Source organism: Aptenodytes forsteri, unplaced genomic scaffold (assembly GCF_000699145.1).
Source record: "Aptenodytes forsteri isolate BGI_AS27 unplaced genomic scaffold, ASM69914v1 Scaffold194, whole genome shotgun sequence".
In the NCBI taxonomy this organism is placed as follows: domain Eukaryota; kingdom Metazoa; phylum Chordata; class Aves; order Sphenisciformes; family Spheniscidae; genus Aptenodytes; species Aptenodytes forsteri.
In genome coordinates this window covers 14,337-32,019 of record NW_008795243.1, presented here as the reverse complement: position 1 = coordinate 32,019, position 17,683 = coordinate 14,337, and the positions used below count along the sequence as shown (strand labels likewise).

Below are 17,683 nucleotides of genomic sequence, written 5' to 3'. Positions count from 1 at the left end.
ATTTCACTCCCGCTCCCGGCAGGCTGGCGGGGGGTACGCGCTCTGAGGGACAGCGGGGGGGCCGGGCGGGAGGCGAGGTGCGGCCCGGCGGCGCCGGCTCTCTGGGAGGCTTCTGTTGGTGCGCGGCCTTCAAGCCTCCGGTGCGGACCTGGCTTTAGCTCCCTAAAATCACCGTCCTTCTTCAGGGACAGCTCTCTCCCTTCCCAGCGGGGTGTCGGTTGGTCCAACCAAATTTTTGTGGACGGAAGGTCAGCCTTGGGCCGTGGAGGGTTTCACATGCGGGCTTCATTGGCGATTTTATGGTTTTTATATTTGTCTTGGTCATAGAGTGAAAGTGATTCTAAGCAAGTCGCTAACTGTTGAAAAAATGATATGGGAATGGTATCATGGCTCTGAAGGCACGGTCCCACAAACCGGTTTAAAGCCACACAGAAGTGTGTAAAGCTACTGCAGAAGTTTCTTGCGTTTTTATCCTGTCCATGGCCACGCAGTTTGACATTTTTGGTAGACCAGGTACACGAAGTAGGTAGTCTGGCCTCACAGTACAGCTACGTAATTGCTAGGGCCAGCACATCTGGTTCAGAGGAACTGTGTGGCTGGCATTCATAGATGGCTTGTTTGCTTCTACAGCGTGTTGACTTATGGAGCTGATGGACTCCCTGTTAATCTTTTGTGGACTGTTAGTTTTCTGACTTTTCTGAGTACTGGATCAGACGAGCTGTAATTTGGAATTTCATCCTTAGTTTCATGTTAAGCGCTGGTTTGAGCCAGCAAATCCTGGGTTGTTTTCCTAGCTTACACATTGTTTTGGTTTTTGACGTGTGACTGCCAACATGTCAACGTGTTAAAGGCTGCTGGTGTGGTAATACTATTAAAGTTAGAGGGATTCTCTAGAAAGCTCAATAGTCAAGAATTACCATTTTTTCCCCTCTTTATTTCAGTTGAACTCATATCACATAAGTGGAAGTGGCATATCCTCTTTGAAGAGTGTATAGTGCAGCAAAGCAAGAGCAATGTGGGCAGTATGTTCATCTGAGTGCAAGTGTGTTCCTAGTTTATGATTGTGTTCATCTGCAGGTAGGCATGGCTAATTTTCCTTTCTTTTAGCAGGCATCACTTGATCAGTTTGTGCATGGAGAAGCTCTTCCGGTTGATGATAGAGAGAAGATCCTCTCGCAGGGAGAAACTCTTCAACTTGTGTAGTTTAGATCGAATCAGGATCAAAGGAGTTTATTGATCTATTAATTAACTGTCAGGCAGTTAATTTAACTACTGTTTAATCAGTTAATTGAACTATATATTCAAGATCAATAGCAACAACGCAAAAGATACGATACTAGGCACTTAAAAAATGTTAATAAACGCCTACAAATATTTAAACAGCCTTCTATATCTAATTCCAAGGAATTGTCTAATTGTGGCCTCCCCCCTTCCCACAAGCACACATTCGCACTCTTACATACACACACAATCCCCTTTCTCAGGAGGTATGCATCTCAAGCACGATCCACTCTTCCAGCCACGTGGGTTCTCTTGTTCACACACACCTTTTGTGGGAGATGTGGTTGCTCTAACTTTTGTGTCTCTATGCAGTCTGCTAGTCCACACACCAGTGAGAAAGTTCCCCGCAAGTTCACATACGTGCACCCAAGATGTGGGTAGCTACTTTTTGCACCCTTTATTGTTACTGTACTAGCTGGAGCGGAAGCAGCTCACAGTGTCTTATGGGGAGGCTGCTCTGCCTGGCCTAGGCAGAGGTCACAGTGCTGTTAGGGCAACATCTGGCCATGTCAAACCACATTGTGACTGCTGTTCTTTCTGTTACCCTCTCCTCTCACCCTACTATTGCAAATTTTCATGCTTCTCGTATACATCTTCCCAAGCTGACTCTTTCATTTGAAGCCTGTTGGTAATCCCATGGCTATAATGTTGGCAGCGTACCCCTCAGCTTTTTGCATATAGAAGGCTTCTGTGCTATGGCGTGGTCCCAGTGGAAAACTGATTATCTTTCTCCCTTTCTGAGGTATGAGGAAGAATGTAGTAATGAAAAGCCGCTTCATCTTTATTGTTTTACTCCATTTATAGTCAGGCATTGCCACCTGCTGACAAGAGAACAATTAGGGTGAAAACATAGCATGTGACTAGGATGAATCTGTATTACTGCAGGGATCTGAGGGTATTTAAACTGTATTTAAACTATTTCATATGAATCATCATAATTTGTGTGTCATCAAATTTCTTTGTATTTCTTTTGGAAAAGGAGGGTGAAAAATCATTTTGTGGATTGTTTTGGCGTATGCATCTTCTCTGTGCACATGCACAAGAAGCCAGTTATTTAAATGAATTTATTTAAAGTGTAATTATTAATAATTTTAGGTAATATAATGTAATCAATTTAAAATGAAAACTATAATGGAAAATGTAGTAGAACAAAATACAATGAAAGCCTTAATATTTTCTAATAATGACATTTTTCATGGAGTTCATGTATGGTACAGGCACTATACTCTTAAGAAGCTATCACTTAGTTTTACCACTTTTGATTTACAAGTATGCTTTGGAAAAAAAAAAATTCTAATAGGAGAAACCTTCCACAATACTGTGGGGAGAAATACCATGCCGTATCAATAGGGTGCAGTAGTATTCTTATGCAGTTGAACTATGTTTGTTTTCCCTTGAGAGAAACAGGAAAATGATATGCCTCAAATTACTTAGCCACAGGTTTCCATAAGTCAGTGTGTGTGGCTAGGACACTGAATGCTTTCTGTAGTTGAATCTGTGTGGGAGCAATAGGTGAAGTACAGCAAACTGGGCCCAAGCACATGAAAAAAATTTCAAGTTGGGAACTGAAAATTACTCAGTTGTAATTCTAGATATTTGAGTTCTACTGCAGCTCCCTAGCAGCAACAAAATACTGACAGAGGATTAATTTGTAATATATGCATGAGAGACATTCTGCTTGTCTCTCTTATTCAGCTCCTTGAAGTTGTACTTAAATCTGTTGTGTTCTGTCTGTGTAAAAATCATGAAAGAAAACTTCTCGCATTCAGACTTCTATAGGACAGGTGAATGGATAAGGATCTGCATCTCATTCATCCTACTGCTTGCAAGACTTTGTGAGGGAGTGGCATTTTACACTACAGCAGATTTTTCTAAGACGGTTTCTTATTTTTAGGAGAAAAAACCCCAAACAGTCAATTCTGTAGTTGCACTTGTGTACAAAGCTCCTTTTTGAAAGATGAAATTAAAAACAATGTTTGTGTTCTAAAATATAGACATAGTGGACAGTAAATCGTAAAGGCATTCAGGCAAAAAATACTGATTTCAGAAAAGAAGAAACTGAGAATTCTATTTTTTTTTTCCCTCAGGCATTGTAGTTTGACTTCACCAGGTCCTCAGGCATTGTGCTCTTTGTTTTGCTTTGCTTTGTTTTGCTTTGCTTTGTTTTGTTTTCAAATACATCTCAGAAAAGTGACCAAAGCAGTACTGACCTAAAGTGGAAAATATAACTTAGGTAGTAAAAATGGTATATATTTTCATGAAACTAGTTTCCCTATTGTATTGTTTACAAACTAGATTCTTTATACTGGGGATATTGCAATATTACTGCAACATCAAGGCAGTACAGCACATATGACCAATACCACGAGTCCTTCGCAACCTGGCCTACAAAGCTTGGTTGTGCGAAATGGCTTCTCTTCAGAGTAGATGCCTCATTTCTAAGTTAAACACCAATACTGCTATCCTTTAAAGTATCTCTTTTTAATCTAATGAGCAAAGCAAAATCTTCCTGTTCTGCATGCAATAAATTCACTTTTTTTTTTTCCTTCTTTTTACCCCTGCAGTGTCTTTAAAAAAAAAAAGTGGTCCATTTTGGGAAATGTGCTGTGATTTAAAAAGGAGGTTTTTGCTCCTCTATGCAACACAAAAGGGGCAGGCAAAAGCCATAGCTGAGGAAATATGGCAGCAAGCAGGTGCCCATGGACTTGAAGCTGATATGCACTGTATAAGTGAAATGGACAAGGTGAGATACTCCATGCTGTTTTGAAAAATAGGTATTTAAGAGCTGCATTTTTCTTCGTGTGCTTGAGTGGTGGCTGTTAATAACCATGAAGGCTGAGCACATGCACCCACCTAAAATATACCATCTAGTTTTAAATTTTTGTTTCTTATGAATCAGTAATTTGGACCAATACTCACAGACGCTTAATAGCCTACTGCCAAAGGTACACCGTTCTTGTGATTTTTTGTATTAGAACAGTAAATGGATATATCTTTGATCTCTCTTCTAACAACAGTGCAGTGACTTCTTGAAAACTATTTATGTATGCAGTAGTGAATGAATTCTGTATTTACTGGTCAGCTCTCCTGTTGTTAGAAATGATGCATTTTTTTCTGTTGTTTTTGTGTTGCATTGAGGTCCTGTGTTCTGTTAACTGTGGGCTCCAGCATGATCCTGAGCTTTTGTGGGGTATTCTTGAGTTACTTAGCATATGCACTCACTCCAGTTCACACTGGATACACTCAAATTATATTCTAGAAAGAAATAAAAAGCTTGGCTGGAGCAAGGAAGTGGCTTTTTATTATTTGCTGTTATCCAAGGGTAAGGATCTGAAAACTGTGTCTGTAACTAAAAGTAATATGGACTGTAATTTCCTTCAAGAGTACTTTCAACTGTATGTCCTCAAACAAAAACATTTGAAAAAACAAACAAACAAACAAAACTTGATAGCCTGGTATTTCATATGAGATGAGCAGAAAATAACACCTAAAAGAGTTGTTTTTCATGCACTTGAAAATGTGAGAAGTTTATAAAAATAATTTAGTTTCCTTTTAGCAAGTTGCTTTCTTGGGGATACACACTACATGTTGGGTAGCGGGACATCTGCTTTTGAATGAACGTTCACTGAGTATGTAGCAAAGTGTTACAAAGAGACTTTTATGCAGCCAGCAAGGGAATGTGCAGATTCTTCTTATATTCTTCCATTTCATTTCTTCTGCGTTTGACAGGTTTGGAGATTAGTTTCACAAAGGCAGTAGGCAGGACATTTCTAGCCCTGTTATTGGCCTGCCGCTTGAATAAATGTATTTTGTCAAATTTGGCAAGACAACTCAGAGCTGTGAGTTATTGATGAGGTAGAAAGATGTACTGAATTCAGAATCTGAGAATTGGGCACTTGAGGAAAAAAGTAATTTCTGCAGCTTTGTGGATTTCATCATTTAAGCTTTTCCTTACCCTTTACTGCAAATAAAGAGAACTTCTAGAAGCTTAAGTGTAATTGGGGAGGGGAAGGCAGGGTGGCATTATGTACTGGAGCAAGAGCTTGCTTGAATTTGGTGGGGCTTCTTGTGAATTCCTTTGGGCATGTTAGATCTGAGAGTTTATTCCATAGCATGCACAGTTCAGAGAGGTGTGTGTCTATGCTTTAGGTGAGGAAGTAAGAGGTTTCTGTTTTGTCCATATTTGTCAGTTAGAAGGCCCGTCTTTATGCGGCTATTGGGTATTTTTCAGACCTTGTCGTCGCTTAAAGGGATTGCTGTGAAGGTCTATGGGTGGAATAGGTGGCTACAGAGTCAATAGTCACAATGTGATCCTGTTGCCATACAAAAATGAATGGTCAAATACTGTTCAAGTCTCGGAAACACTGTCTGTTTCCAAGTAGTGTCTCTCACCTACAGTCTCGTAGGTGAGAAAAGGTCATAAATCTTTGGCTGGTTACTGCGATTGCTTTTTATGCTTGATGAAAGACTGAAATTAAGTGGAAGTGAGGTAGGAGCAGTAAAATAGGAGGCCAAATGGAGATTGTCTTGGGTCACAGTGCATGTAGTCAGCCTTGGATGAGTTATCGGAATAAGCACATTTGCCATGATACGTATCGTTCTGGATAAGACACATCTGGGTGTCTGATCCTGTCCTCTTTCTTCAGCAATCATTCACAGCTTGAGCAGGCTGCTCACTGCTCTTGTATGGCATTGCTGTCCTCAGCTGAGGAGTACTTTTGAAGGAAAAAGAAAGAATGGGACAAAGATGTAACACTAAGGATATAGGAAGAAGTGGAAGGTAGAGTAAAAAAACTGTGTAATTGTGTAAGGTTCTTGATGGTCTAGTGATACAGCAGACCTCCCAGTATTTGACACAAATTAATGCAGGACCTCTGTCGCCAAGTGTTTGGCTTCCAAAAGCTCTTTAAGTTTGCAGAGGAGAATGTGCAGTGGAGCAAGCAAGAATTCAGTGAACTAATCATACCTCTGTTCTAATGCATCACTTTTTACTTTCTGAGCTTGTATCTTTTTTCTTTCTTTTTTTTTCTTTAATGGTACACAATTTAGTGTGAATTTTTATGTGATACCGGTAGACCCTTGCTTTTTTTACATGAAGAATTTGCTTTTGTTTGTAAATGCAGTAGTCATCTGTGACAATGCACTGCAGAATCTATTGTATTTGTACTTATCAAATCAGCTGTGGAAGTTTTGAAAATCTGGGTTACTGCAACAGGACCTTTAAGGCTTTTTTTTGCACAACTTACAGTTCAATTTTGGAAGTCTCGGGAACTTGTGGGTACTTGGAGTTCGCCTGAACTTGTAAAAGACAAAACCTCTGTTTGGCATGTCCCTGGACCACAAGTCACTGAAGTCTGGCAAAGTACTTGGGGAATATCCTTGCATGCTTTCTCTCTTCTCTTATACTTCTCTAGGCACCTGCTATTGGCCACTGTCAGAGCAGGACACTGTTCCAGATGGTAATTTAAGTTGCTCCATGCAACTGCTTTTAGGTTTTTCAGGAAAGTTTTGGAGAAAATGACAACAGCAAAACCCCTTGATACTCTGTTTCTTTGTATTCCTAACCTTTTTGGATTGTAGGTGTAAGGGGTAACTTTTTACCTGGCTTGAGGAGGGGATATGGTTTGAGTGATTTATTGAGTGAAGTGTTTAGAACATAACTCCTCAAATTCTGAAGTTTTGAATTGCAGTCCTGAAACTGCTTGAAATGAAACATAGAATCTCTTGCAATCTTTATTTATATTTTCTCATAACCCTACTATTTTATTAAACTTGGAATGCTGGGAGAGAGTTTAAACTGAAACCTACAGGGAGCAGTAAAAGGAGCTTGGGTTGCTTATTATGGCAAAAAGGAGGCTATGGAGTGACCTAATAGCAGCCTACTTGAGCCAAACTCTTCTAGGCAGCAGAAGACTGTACAACAGGAGGCAAAATCCACTGAGTGCAGCCTGATAAACTCAGTTTTGACGCTAGTGGAGAAGTTCTTCTGGATGGAAGAGGCTGCCCAGAAAAGTGGAATCTCTACCCTTAGAAGTTTTCAAAATTCAGCCAGAATCATAACTGACCTAATGCAGCGTTGGCAGTTAGTCCCGCTTGGAACATGGGGTGGGACTAGGTGACCTCCAGAGGTCACTCCCAAACAAGGTGTCTGTGATTCTGGGGAGCTGTGTTTTACATAGGCCGCTAGCTCTCTGTGTGATTCAAAACCTGTAGCCTATAGGGGTGCTGTGAGAGGGCGTGTTGTGCGGGTGACCTGACAGACAGCACGCTAGCACAGTGCTGCAGCCCGCTATGGGTGGAAAGCTGGAATAATCAAAGAAACAGAATGCTTTTTACTGGAGAAGTAATAAATGGTTGCATGAGACCTGAATTTATGGAACTGATGCACAATCCCAAATATAGGCAGTTCTTGTCGACCTGGTATAATGGAAGTAGCCCCCATAAAACCATGGGAAATGTCAAAGATTGGTATTAGCAAAGGGGAGAGAAGTGAATTGGGGGAAGAGTGAAGGGGCGAAAATGAATCACACTGTAGAGCACGGTGACTGATTATCTCTGTTCAGAGCTACCTTGGGTCCCCCAAAGCACAGGGTTTTTTTTTTGTGGCAAAGACAGATGTAACATGGAAGTTATCAGACAGAACCAAATGATCCCTAATGGAACTTAGAAATGATCCCCACAGCTTGTACGGCCATGCCCCAGTTAGCTGTGTGAAATTATCAGGATTATGTCCAACTGTGTGATTGTGATCATATATACAAAAATACTTTTTCCACTTGACAAAGCAAATACTGTAGTTGTGTATTTAAGCTGTCTGAGTGCAGTTGTGAAGTATTGTTCGCTTGTGTACTAGCCTGCTCAAAATGCTGCCCTTCGGCATTTGTGTATGGGATCATAGGATAATTCAGGTTGGAAGGGACTTCATGAGATCATCTCACAGCAGGGTCAGCTGAGGTCAGAGCAGGTTCCTCAGGGCTTTACCCATTCTGGTCTTGAAAACTCCAACCAAGATTATAAGTAGCATCCCCAAAATGACTGGTAATTACTTGAAAGACTTTCTGTGGTTTAATACAGGTAAAATGGGATTAAACATTTTTCTGTGTACCTTTGGGAAAAGGAAGGGTGGAAGATAATATCTAAGGCCACAAATAGGTATCAAATGGCACCTTGTAACTTACTTGTTCTATTACTTGTAGTATAACCTGGAAACAGAAAAGGATCCTGTAGTTATTGTTATTTCCACTACCGGTACTGGAGACCCACCAGACGCTGCCCGCAAGTTTGTAAAGAAAATTCAAGACACGACCTTGCCACCTGATCATTTTGCCCATCTCCAGTATGGATTGCTAGGTGATTTAGTATTCTCTATTTTATTGCAGCACTTGTCTGTCGGTGAACAATTTTTATATTTTTTACTTGTGAATAAGTTGTTTGGGTTTTTTTAAGTGCTTATAAAACATTTATTTTTATAACATGAATAGCTTTTTTGTGTAATGTCCTCTATGAGCAATAAAAGAAAAGTATCACAGAAATGATCTGAATGTAAGCTACCAATTTAATTTTTTTACAGTTTAATTTTCCTTGCATAAACAAAATATGATATAAGCTATCTATAATTGTTGAAGTTTTAATTTCATGTCAAGTCTCTATGGACTAGATGAGTTTACTTGACTTTATGAGTAATCGGGCATTTTTCTATACAGAGGGAAAGGCAATATAAAATGTTTTTTAAAAATAAGTTTTTAAGATCATCCCATCCTTTAAATTTGCAATATTTTTTTAAAATTTTGAATGTCATACTCGTCAGTAGAAGGAATGTAACTTCAGGTTAAAGATTGATACGCAAAATACAGATTTGGCAAAAGGCATCTGAGGTATCTTGAGCTGATGGTAAGGTCAGTTTGTTGAGTTTTCAGGTTGTGTTTAAACAAACTCCAGAAACTTCTATTTGAACCTAGGTTATTTTTGCCTGACAAGTTTAAGTTGATAGGTAGGAGTGAGGAAACTTCTAGATTTCTAGTGAGGAAAGTACCCACTAGAAGGAAATTTCTAGTGGATATATAATGTGGAAATCCGAAATACATGCATCCTAATCATGTAACGTTCTGAGAAGATGTTATGCTGTTGCCTAGTTATACATTACAGTTTGTGAAATGGTTAGTTCATAGCTGACTGAATGCATATATGAAGATAAGCATCATATTAATACTGATTTTTGTTGTAACAGATATTATTATAGTATCTAAGTTATAACATGTTTTGTGGTTCTAGTCTAGAAAGTTATCAGTCTTATAATACATTCATGGTATCCATTTCAGCTTGTCCAATGAAGTGTTCGCTCTAAGTACCATACTTGAGAAGGAGCAGAACTCTAAAAAAAAAAAAAGAAAAAGAAAAATAAGGCTGTTATAAAGGAGAAAGGAATAGTCCATTGTTAGGTGGGGATGATAAGGATCTAGTGGTTTGAAATTGCACACAAGAAGGGGTCAGGCTGTGAAAATTGTGAGTTAGGATAGTGAAACAGTGGTGTAGATTACTTACAGAATTTGTGAGGACTGCCTAACCAGTGGTCTTTGGGATTGTTAGATAAGCATCTGTTAAGGATGAGGTATGTATGGTTGATCACTTTTAGGGTGGTTCAGTGGTTTAGTTGATCTCTTAAAATCCCAGGTCCTCCTCCTCCTCATACCTCCTGAGTCCACTGACCGTTTAACTGATAACAAAGAGCATCTTCTTCTAACAGAACATCTTCACGACTGTTAAAGGACAGAAAACCCAGCGCAGTGAAAATGTGATCTACAAAGAAATCTCTGATTCCTGGGGAGGAGGATGTTGGACCAGATTCCCTTATGCACATTTTCCTACATTTCTTACTTCATATTGTTTAAAATCACTCCTGTGTTTGATTTTGTTTTCCCCCCCTCAAGGTTCCAATATTTTTTAATTACTTTTAATACTATCTCCCTTATGCTGTTGACATATATTAACAATTTTAACCTGAAGGCGAGATAATTTCTTTCAGTAATTCACATACAGTTTATCAGTTTCACTTTTTCTAATTATTTCAGTTCCTTACATTTTTCCTGTAAGGGTGGTTTTGTATTTTTTAAAAACCTCAAACTAAAACAACATTCTTCTGAAATGTGAAATATTGAAAGCAAAGTGTTTTCAGAGAAATTCTGTGTCTTACATTTGTGAAGGAGGAACCACTTTTTTCAGCTCTGCTGTGGGAAAAACACAGGGGTTTTTCTGAAGGTCATAAAAGTGTCCTGGTAATATGCACTTTGCTGTATCAGATTCTTCTGTTTGCCTGCAAGAAAATCCTGTGTTGTCTTTGCAGATCTTTCTCTGTGTAGCATGGGTGACTGGCTGATTGACATGATTCCTCTTTCCTTGAATTTGCTAGGTCTGGGAGATTCAGAGTACACATTCTTTTGTAATGGTGGAAAGACAGTAGACCGACGACTTCAAGAACTTGGTGCCCAGCACTTCTACAACACAGGATTAGCAGACGATTGTGTAGGGTAAGCGCTGAATGAGTTCGGATTTAATTTCTTCAAGATGCAATAATTACATGTGAATTTGGCTAAACATTCTGAACTCTTTGAAATCAGTTGAACCTGAATACTCAGCACCTCATAGGAATGAGTCCTGTCTGAACGCAGTATGCCTTTTCAATCTCAACTGCCATTAAATAAAACTCCATTTTTAAAGTGTGAGCAAACATCTGTAATGCCTGGAAAAATGGAGAGTATTTAGCAGTTTTTGAAATTAAGTAATTCAGAATAAGTGGAGGGGTTTAAAAATGTAGTCTGTTTACTGAAGCAAATAAAAATAAATCCAGTTTCCAGAAAATAAAAAAAAATCCAGTTTCCAGTATGTGTGGTACTGGGTAACGGGATCTCTTTCTACACACACATCAGGCTTTTATCCAAGCTCACATCTTGCAGTATAGCTGCTTTAGGCAAACCCTACAATGTTTTTTAATTTTTTTCTCTCTTCCATAAAACATCCTTTTTTTTTTTTGGATCACTGTAGAGGAATTACTTAAGAAGGTTTTTTTGATTGCTGTAGAGGAATTATGTAAGAAAACAACTCCCTTCCCGTTTTGTTGCTCTTTCTGGCCGGTAGGCTGCAGTCTTGGCTTATTTATTTTGAACTGCATATTATATCGGTTCTGTGCATGATGATATGAGACAATTGAACACAAACATTGCCATAACCATAAAACTTATATCTTGTGTTCTAAAATAATAAAAACGGAACATTAGTGTAAGCTATTGATATTGCTGTTGCACAGTGAAAAGTTGCATATTTTGCTACCATCCCTTCAACTTCCTGTCATAAAGTTCAGCATAAGAAAATAAAAATGAGAAACTGGAAGAAGAGTGAGGCTGTTATGCACTTTAGACTCTGTAAATTTACATAGTGGTAATAACTAAATGAAAATACTTTTTTGACAAAAAAGTCATCGTGGTAACAGCTGCAGATATATATTAAAAATGGAAAATGAATAGTGTTTTTAGCTTTTGTGGTCTTTTCATTATTTGTAAATTAACTGTCCAGTAAGTCACAATAAGTCAACCATTCCTTTCTCCCTTTTTTTCCCCCCCCCTCCCTCCCCAGTTTGGAACTAGTGGTTGATCCTTGGATTGATGGACTTTGGCTTGCCCTCAAGGAAGCATTTCTATTGCAGAAAGAAAAAGAAGGCATGAGCAGCGATACTGTTTCTAGCTCGCTCTCTGCAGCCCCGCACGTTGGGCATGAACTAAACTTAAGCTCAGAAGTACAGAACTTGAAGCTAGAAGATGAAAGAGTGAGGAGTTCTGATGTTCTGACACAAAAACTGGTTGACATCCATCTTGTGGCTTCAACTAGAGACACTGAACCTTCACTTGTTCATTCTGTCCCGCCTGTCTCTCAGTCTGCTCTTAGTATTCCTGCCTTGCCACCAGAATACATAGAGGTGCAGTTTCAGGACACCCATGGTGAGGTAAGGACTTCACTTTGAATGATGAAAGCCTCCAGCTCTGGTAGCAGCATGAGTGTATACTCCTACATACGGCTCAAAAGAGCAAGTTAATACTTACATAAAGGAGATAACGTCCCTGAATGCAGGAGGTTTTTGAATTGTAAGTGAAGGTCCATTTATATTGTGACAATGTAGTTATCACCATATGAGTTATGGACACTGATGTAAAAGTATAATTTAGTTAAATAATAATTTGATAAAGGAATGGCATTGCAGTGCCAGGAATGGAAGAATTAAAGTCCTCAGTGGCTTATGTTAGGATGGTGAAAACATCTTCCTGTAGAAAGGATTATAGTACAATTTCTGTTCAAATTTTTAGTACTTGCAGAATGCCTTAACAGGGTGTAAAATTGCTCAAAATCTTGCTGCATATTTAATAGCAGAGAAACTTGTCATTGTAAAAACATGATCATAATTTTACTATTGGAAACAGAAGATGAACTGTAGATTGAAAGCCGGCATGCTTTTGCTGTGAAGCCATGTTGAACTAAGACCTGCTCTACAAAGAGAAGAATTAGCGTGAACTGGTAATCATCTCCAGTTGGTATATTTACTGTTCAAAATGAACTGGAAAGCATGACTCAAACTTTTCTGGTTGCCTGCCAGAGAGCAGACGTTTTGGTTATCTGTGTGAGGGACCAGTGAGGACTGGCTGCTCTTTAAGGGACAGGGTGCCAGGAGCTGAGTGTGGTAACACAGTCAGCCGTGTTCCCCGATACCCAAGCAATGCAAACCAGGAGATGGCAGCCAGGATCAGCCAAGAGTGCAGATCATCAGACAAGTTTGTGGGAATGAGGCAGGTCTGGGACCAAGCTGGAAGTCGGTCTGCAGATCCAGGCCTGGATCAACAGCATCTGTGGCCAGCCGTGGGCATGGTTGTGGCTCAGCTGCCGACCAGTACTCCTGTGTTGTAGCTCAGGGAGGGACTGAATACCCATGGCTGAGCTGAGATGGGGCTCCTGGGCCCATGAGCAGAGGTGGGGGTGGAGTCCTCTGGTGGGGCTGGTCAGGACCATGAAAGCCCATTAGTATCCTCAGGGCCCTGACACTCTCTCTGTTGAGAGTGGCAATGGTAATGCTGAGCAAATCACTTAGTCGAGCTAATACAATTATGTAAGAGTGTATGAATTTAAACACTGGATAATTTTGCTTTTCTTTTAAACCTCATATTGTGGTTGGTTTTGCTCAGGTTGTTGAATTAAATAATCCAAATTACTGAAGCAAAGATTTATTATTTAGAGGTACTCTTCAATTAAAGACTAATACTCGGGTTGAAAGTGGTGCTACAGCGGTTAAAAGAGCCCATTTTCTTATTTTGAAATCATAGCATATATTCAGGCTGATCTCTGAAATAATTGGTCAGGTTCTAATATTGATGCCTTAACTTTTCTGTAAATAGAAAAAAAGTAAATTTTGCTTTCGAACAGCAAATTGAAAAAGCTGAATCTGCTAATCTGGCATTCAGTGACAGATTAAAGATTATAGTCTGGATTTCAGGTATGAAGCTGGACAGTTGTCTTGAGCCTTGGAAAGAATCAAATGCAGGTTTGGGTTTTTTTTTCCTTTGGCACTATTTCTTACATAGTTGGCCAGACATTGTCAACAAGTAGGTCCCATGTAGGGTCATGTTTGTTTTTACAAGTATCCTATTCGCGTCCTTTTCCAGTATCTCACATTGCAACAACCATGGATATTTTTTGCCAAGCACAGCTGAAGTTGGCTTGTTTTGAAATCATCAACTTGAGGTTTGGATATCTCCAAAAAGAGACTCCCTGCCGTTTAAAGAAGGCTGGGTACACGGTCTCTCTAGTTACTTATATGATCTGTATCCTGTGCTGTTGAGTCTCAGGGTTGAATTAACAAGCTGCTGCTTATTAGTAGCAGAGCAGTAACGGTCTGCATCTTAAGCCTTTGTGGCAAGTGTAGGATAATACAATTTAGCTTAAATCCTGATCTCATTATGCCTTGAACTTGACTTGGAGGGAATATGAATGTAGACAGTTATCATAGTCCAGCTGATGCACAATAACTTGCTATGGCCCAAGCCGTTAATCACCATGTCAGAATTTTAAGAGAATAATAAAAATTCCAACTGTCAGTCTCAAGTGATTCTCCTGTCTCCTTTTTTTTAAATAGGAAATCTTCAGATTAACCAATATTCTCTTATTGGTAGAATAATTCCTTTCCATTTGACAGAGTATTGCTGTGGACATTTGGTATCTCTCCCACCTCTTTTCATTTTTGTCTGTATTGATCTCAAATGAAGCTTGCTGACAATAGTGATGGAGAAATGAGGGCTGTAGTCTGATCTTCAAGTGACAGCCTTTGACAGAGGTGATCTGGAATTATTCTTGGTGCCCATTTAGAATTCTTGGGGCACATTGTCACCTATGTAGAAATGTTGTGGCATAACATGATGCTGTTTTGTAGTGTGGAGTTTGCTGGTTAGCTGTAAATTTAACTGTAGTTTTTAAAATTCCTCTTATAAATTGCCCGTAATAGTAGCCCCATCTGCACCCCAAAGTCTTAATCTGTAAATCTGCAACGATGTTTTAAAATAGCTTCTGTTCTTATTTCTTATGTCATAGAGTCATAGAATCATTGAGGTTGGAAAAGACCTCTAAGATCATCGAGTCCAACCATCGACCCAACACCACCATGCCCACTAAACCATGTGCCTAAGTGCCTCATCTACTCGTCTTTTAAATAATTCCAGGGATGGGGACTCAACCACTTCCCTGGGCAGCCTGTTCCAATGTTTCACCACTCTTTCAGTAAAAAAATTTTTCCTCGTGTCCAATCTAAACCTCCCCTGCCGCAACTTGAGGCCATTTCCTCTTGTCCTATTGCTATTTACTTGGGAGAAGAGACCGACACCCACCTCGCTACAACCTCCTTTCAGGTAGTTGTAGAGAGCGATGAGGTCTCCCCTCAGCCTCCTTTTCTCCAGGCTGAACAGTCCCAGTTCCCTCAGCGGCTCCTCATAAGACTTGTTCTCCAGACCCCTCACCAGCCTCGTTGCCCTTCTCTGGACACGCTCCAGCACCTCAACGTCCTTCTTGTAGTGAGGGGCCCAAAACTGAACACAGTATTCGAGGTGTGGCCTCACCAGTGCCGAGTACAGGGGGACAATCACTTCCCTACTCCTGCTGGCCACACTATTTCTGATACAGGCCAGGATGCCATTGGCCTTCTTGGCCGCCTGGGCGCACTGCCGGCTCATGTTCAGCCGGCTGTCGACCAGCACCCCCAGGTCCTTTTCTGCTGGGCAGCTTTCCAGCCACTCTTCCCCAAGCCTGTAGCGCTGCATGTCCGTTCTGTACACCTAGTAATCCTTTAATTAGGTGGGAGTTTTCTGGGTTTTAACATAATTGCCATTCTCTAATTGGCTATTTTCAAGGCAGCTCTTGAAAAAGGAAACAGCTAGCTGCATTTGATGGTAGTTTAGGCCCATTAGGCTGTTCAAACCTACTGACTTTCTATAGTTGAATATATGCCTGTTACTGCTTGGATGTGATTTTTAAAAATGTAGAGGAAACACTCTCTATATGTAGAAGATTCATGTTTTTCCTCATTGTTTTGAATTGTTTTCTAAGATTGTTTCAAAAAAATTGTACCAGCGCTAATTCCTGCATGTCATAGTAAGCTGTCATTCAGCTGATTTGCATTTTTAGTGTAGGTTTTCGTGTCCTCTTTTTCAGAATCCACATCTGTCCTCACTGATTTCAGAGGGAACAACCTTTGAAGTGCCAGTTACAAAAGCAGTTCAGCTCACTAGAGAAGATGCGATAAAAACTGCATTGCTCTTAGAACTTGATATTGCAGTAAGTTAGTGATGGCTTTTTCTTTAGTGGGTTAAAATAAAGGGTGAAAAGCATGTGTGTTATGTATAATAACTGGGGCAAAATTATTTATCTGACTGTTTAAAAAGAAAAAATAATTCCCTGTACAACAGGATGTCAGCTTAGGCTGATCCATTTTGTAAATGCAAAGCTTGATTTGTTCACTGAAAGATATGACTCAATGGAGGTCAAAACAGAAATAAAGTGTCAAATTAATTTCTTTTTTGTTCCGTGGATATTGTATTGACTAAAATACCTTTTTGAAGGGCATTTGCAGTGGAGAAGGGCAGGCAGGGAATATTGAAAATGAATAATCTCTCAGTTAGTAAGTATACAACTTAGGGAATATTCAGAAACTGTACAGTAAATTGTGACTATGCCTTGTGGTAGGTAATCTACATAAGTAATAATTTGACTGGTATGATCAAGTGATAAGAATCGTTAGCTCTTGAGCACTGTTTTTGCCTCTGGCATTCATTTGCTCTGACTTGTTAACATACTACTCAAACTGTCAACGTCTGTTACCCTAGGTGTAAAAACTGTTTTAGTTTATTCAGGGAAGATCATGTTTTGTATACTGGTTTGAAGATGAAGATGGTTGGGGTTGTTCAGCCTAGAGAAGAGAAGGCTTTGGGGAGACCTTCTTGCAGCCTGTCAGTACTTAAAGGGGACTTATAAAAAAGATGGCAGCAAACTTTTTAGCAGGGCCTGTTGCGACAGGACAAGGGGGTATGGCTTTAAACTAAAGGGGGGTAGATTCAGACTAGATATAAGGAAGACATTTTTTACGCTGAGGATGGTGAAGCACTGGCACAGGTTGCCCAGAGAGGTGGTGGATGCCCCACCCCTGGAAACCTTCAAGGTCAGGTTGGACGGGGCTCTGAGCAACCTGATCTAGTTGAAGATGTCCCTGCCCATGGCAGGGGGGTTGGACTAGATGGCCTTTAGAGGTCCCTTCCAACCCAAACTATTCTATGATTCTATGAAAGGCAGAGAGTGCTCGATATTACTTTACAAGAAATCTTTAAAAGGAAAATATGTTGCTTTTGAGTTGTTTTCCAAATTTGTAGAATATTGCCTTTGGGATATTGTGATTTTGGCAGTAACTTTTATTGGACTCTTAGCTTAATCTGTGTCAATATCCATGGGACATCTTTAAATCTCAGTTATAAATAGAGTCTTAAGTTTTGAGCAACTGAGTCTCTGAGATGACATGGTTTTTTGCATATATTTGTATGTATACATGTATCCTGTCATCAGCACTCACTGAAAATTTGAACATTTTTTGGCTATTTCTCCTAACATTCTCAACAGTCTGTGTATGCAGGTCACCTCACCTGATGCGTAAGAGAAACATAATGATGCAAGTATAATTCCATGTGTTCCTATAACAGGCAGAAGCTTGAGTAGGGTTTCAGCAGTTGCGTACAAGAACCTCAGCCAACTAAGTGGAATCTAGGTCTTAAGATCTGAGATACCTTTTAATTTTCACTGTGCTCTTCTCTTGCTATTTTTCTTTTTTCCTCCA

General features: G+C 39.8%; 1 protein-coding gene across 2 annotated transcripts in view; it reads left to right on the top strand.

The window, feature by feature from the left end:
• The first annotated feature begins 944 nt into the window (after positions 1-944).
• Positions 945-17,683, top strand: part of MTRR (5-methyltetrahydrofolate-homocysteine methyltransferase reductase) — a 30,473-nt gene continuing 13,734 nt past the window's right edge. For both annotated transcript variants that reach the window (XR_657549.1, XM_009278705.2), the window contains exons 1-6: positions 945-1,077; positions 3,846-4,024; positions 8,478-8,631; positions 10,688-10,805; positions 11,908-12,274; positions 16,015-16,137. Coding sequence is in view for 1 of the 2 variants with exons in the window: in XM_009278705.2 (XP_009276980.1) it covers positions 3,881-4,024; positions 8,478-8,631; positions 10,688-10,805; positions 11,908-12,274; positions 16,015-16,137 (906 nt within the window). In the remaining variant the exon portion in view is untranslated. The remainder of the gene's footprint in view (positions 1,078-3,845; positions 4,025-8,477; positions 8,632-10,687; positions 10,806-11,907; positions 12,275-16,014; positions 16,138-17,683) is intronic.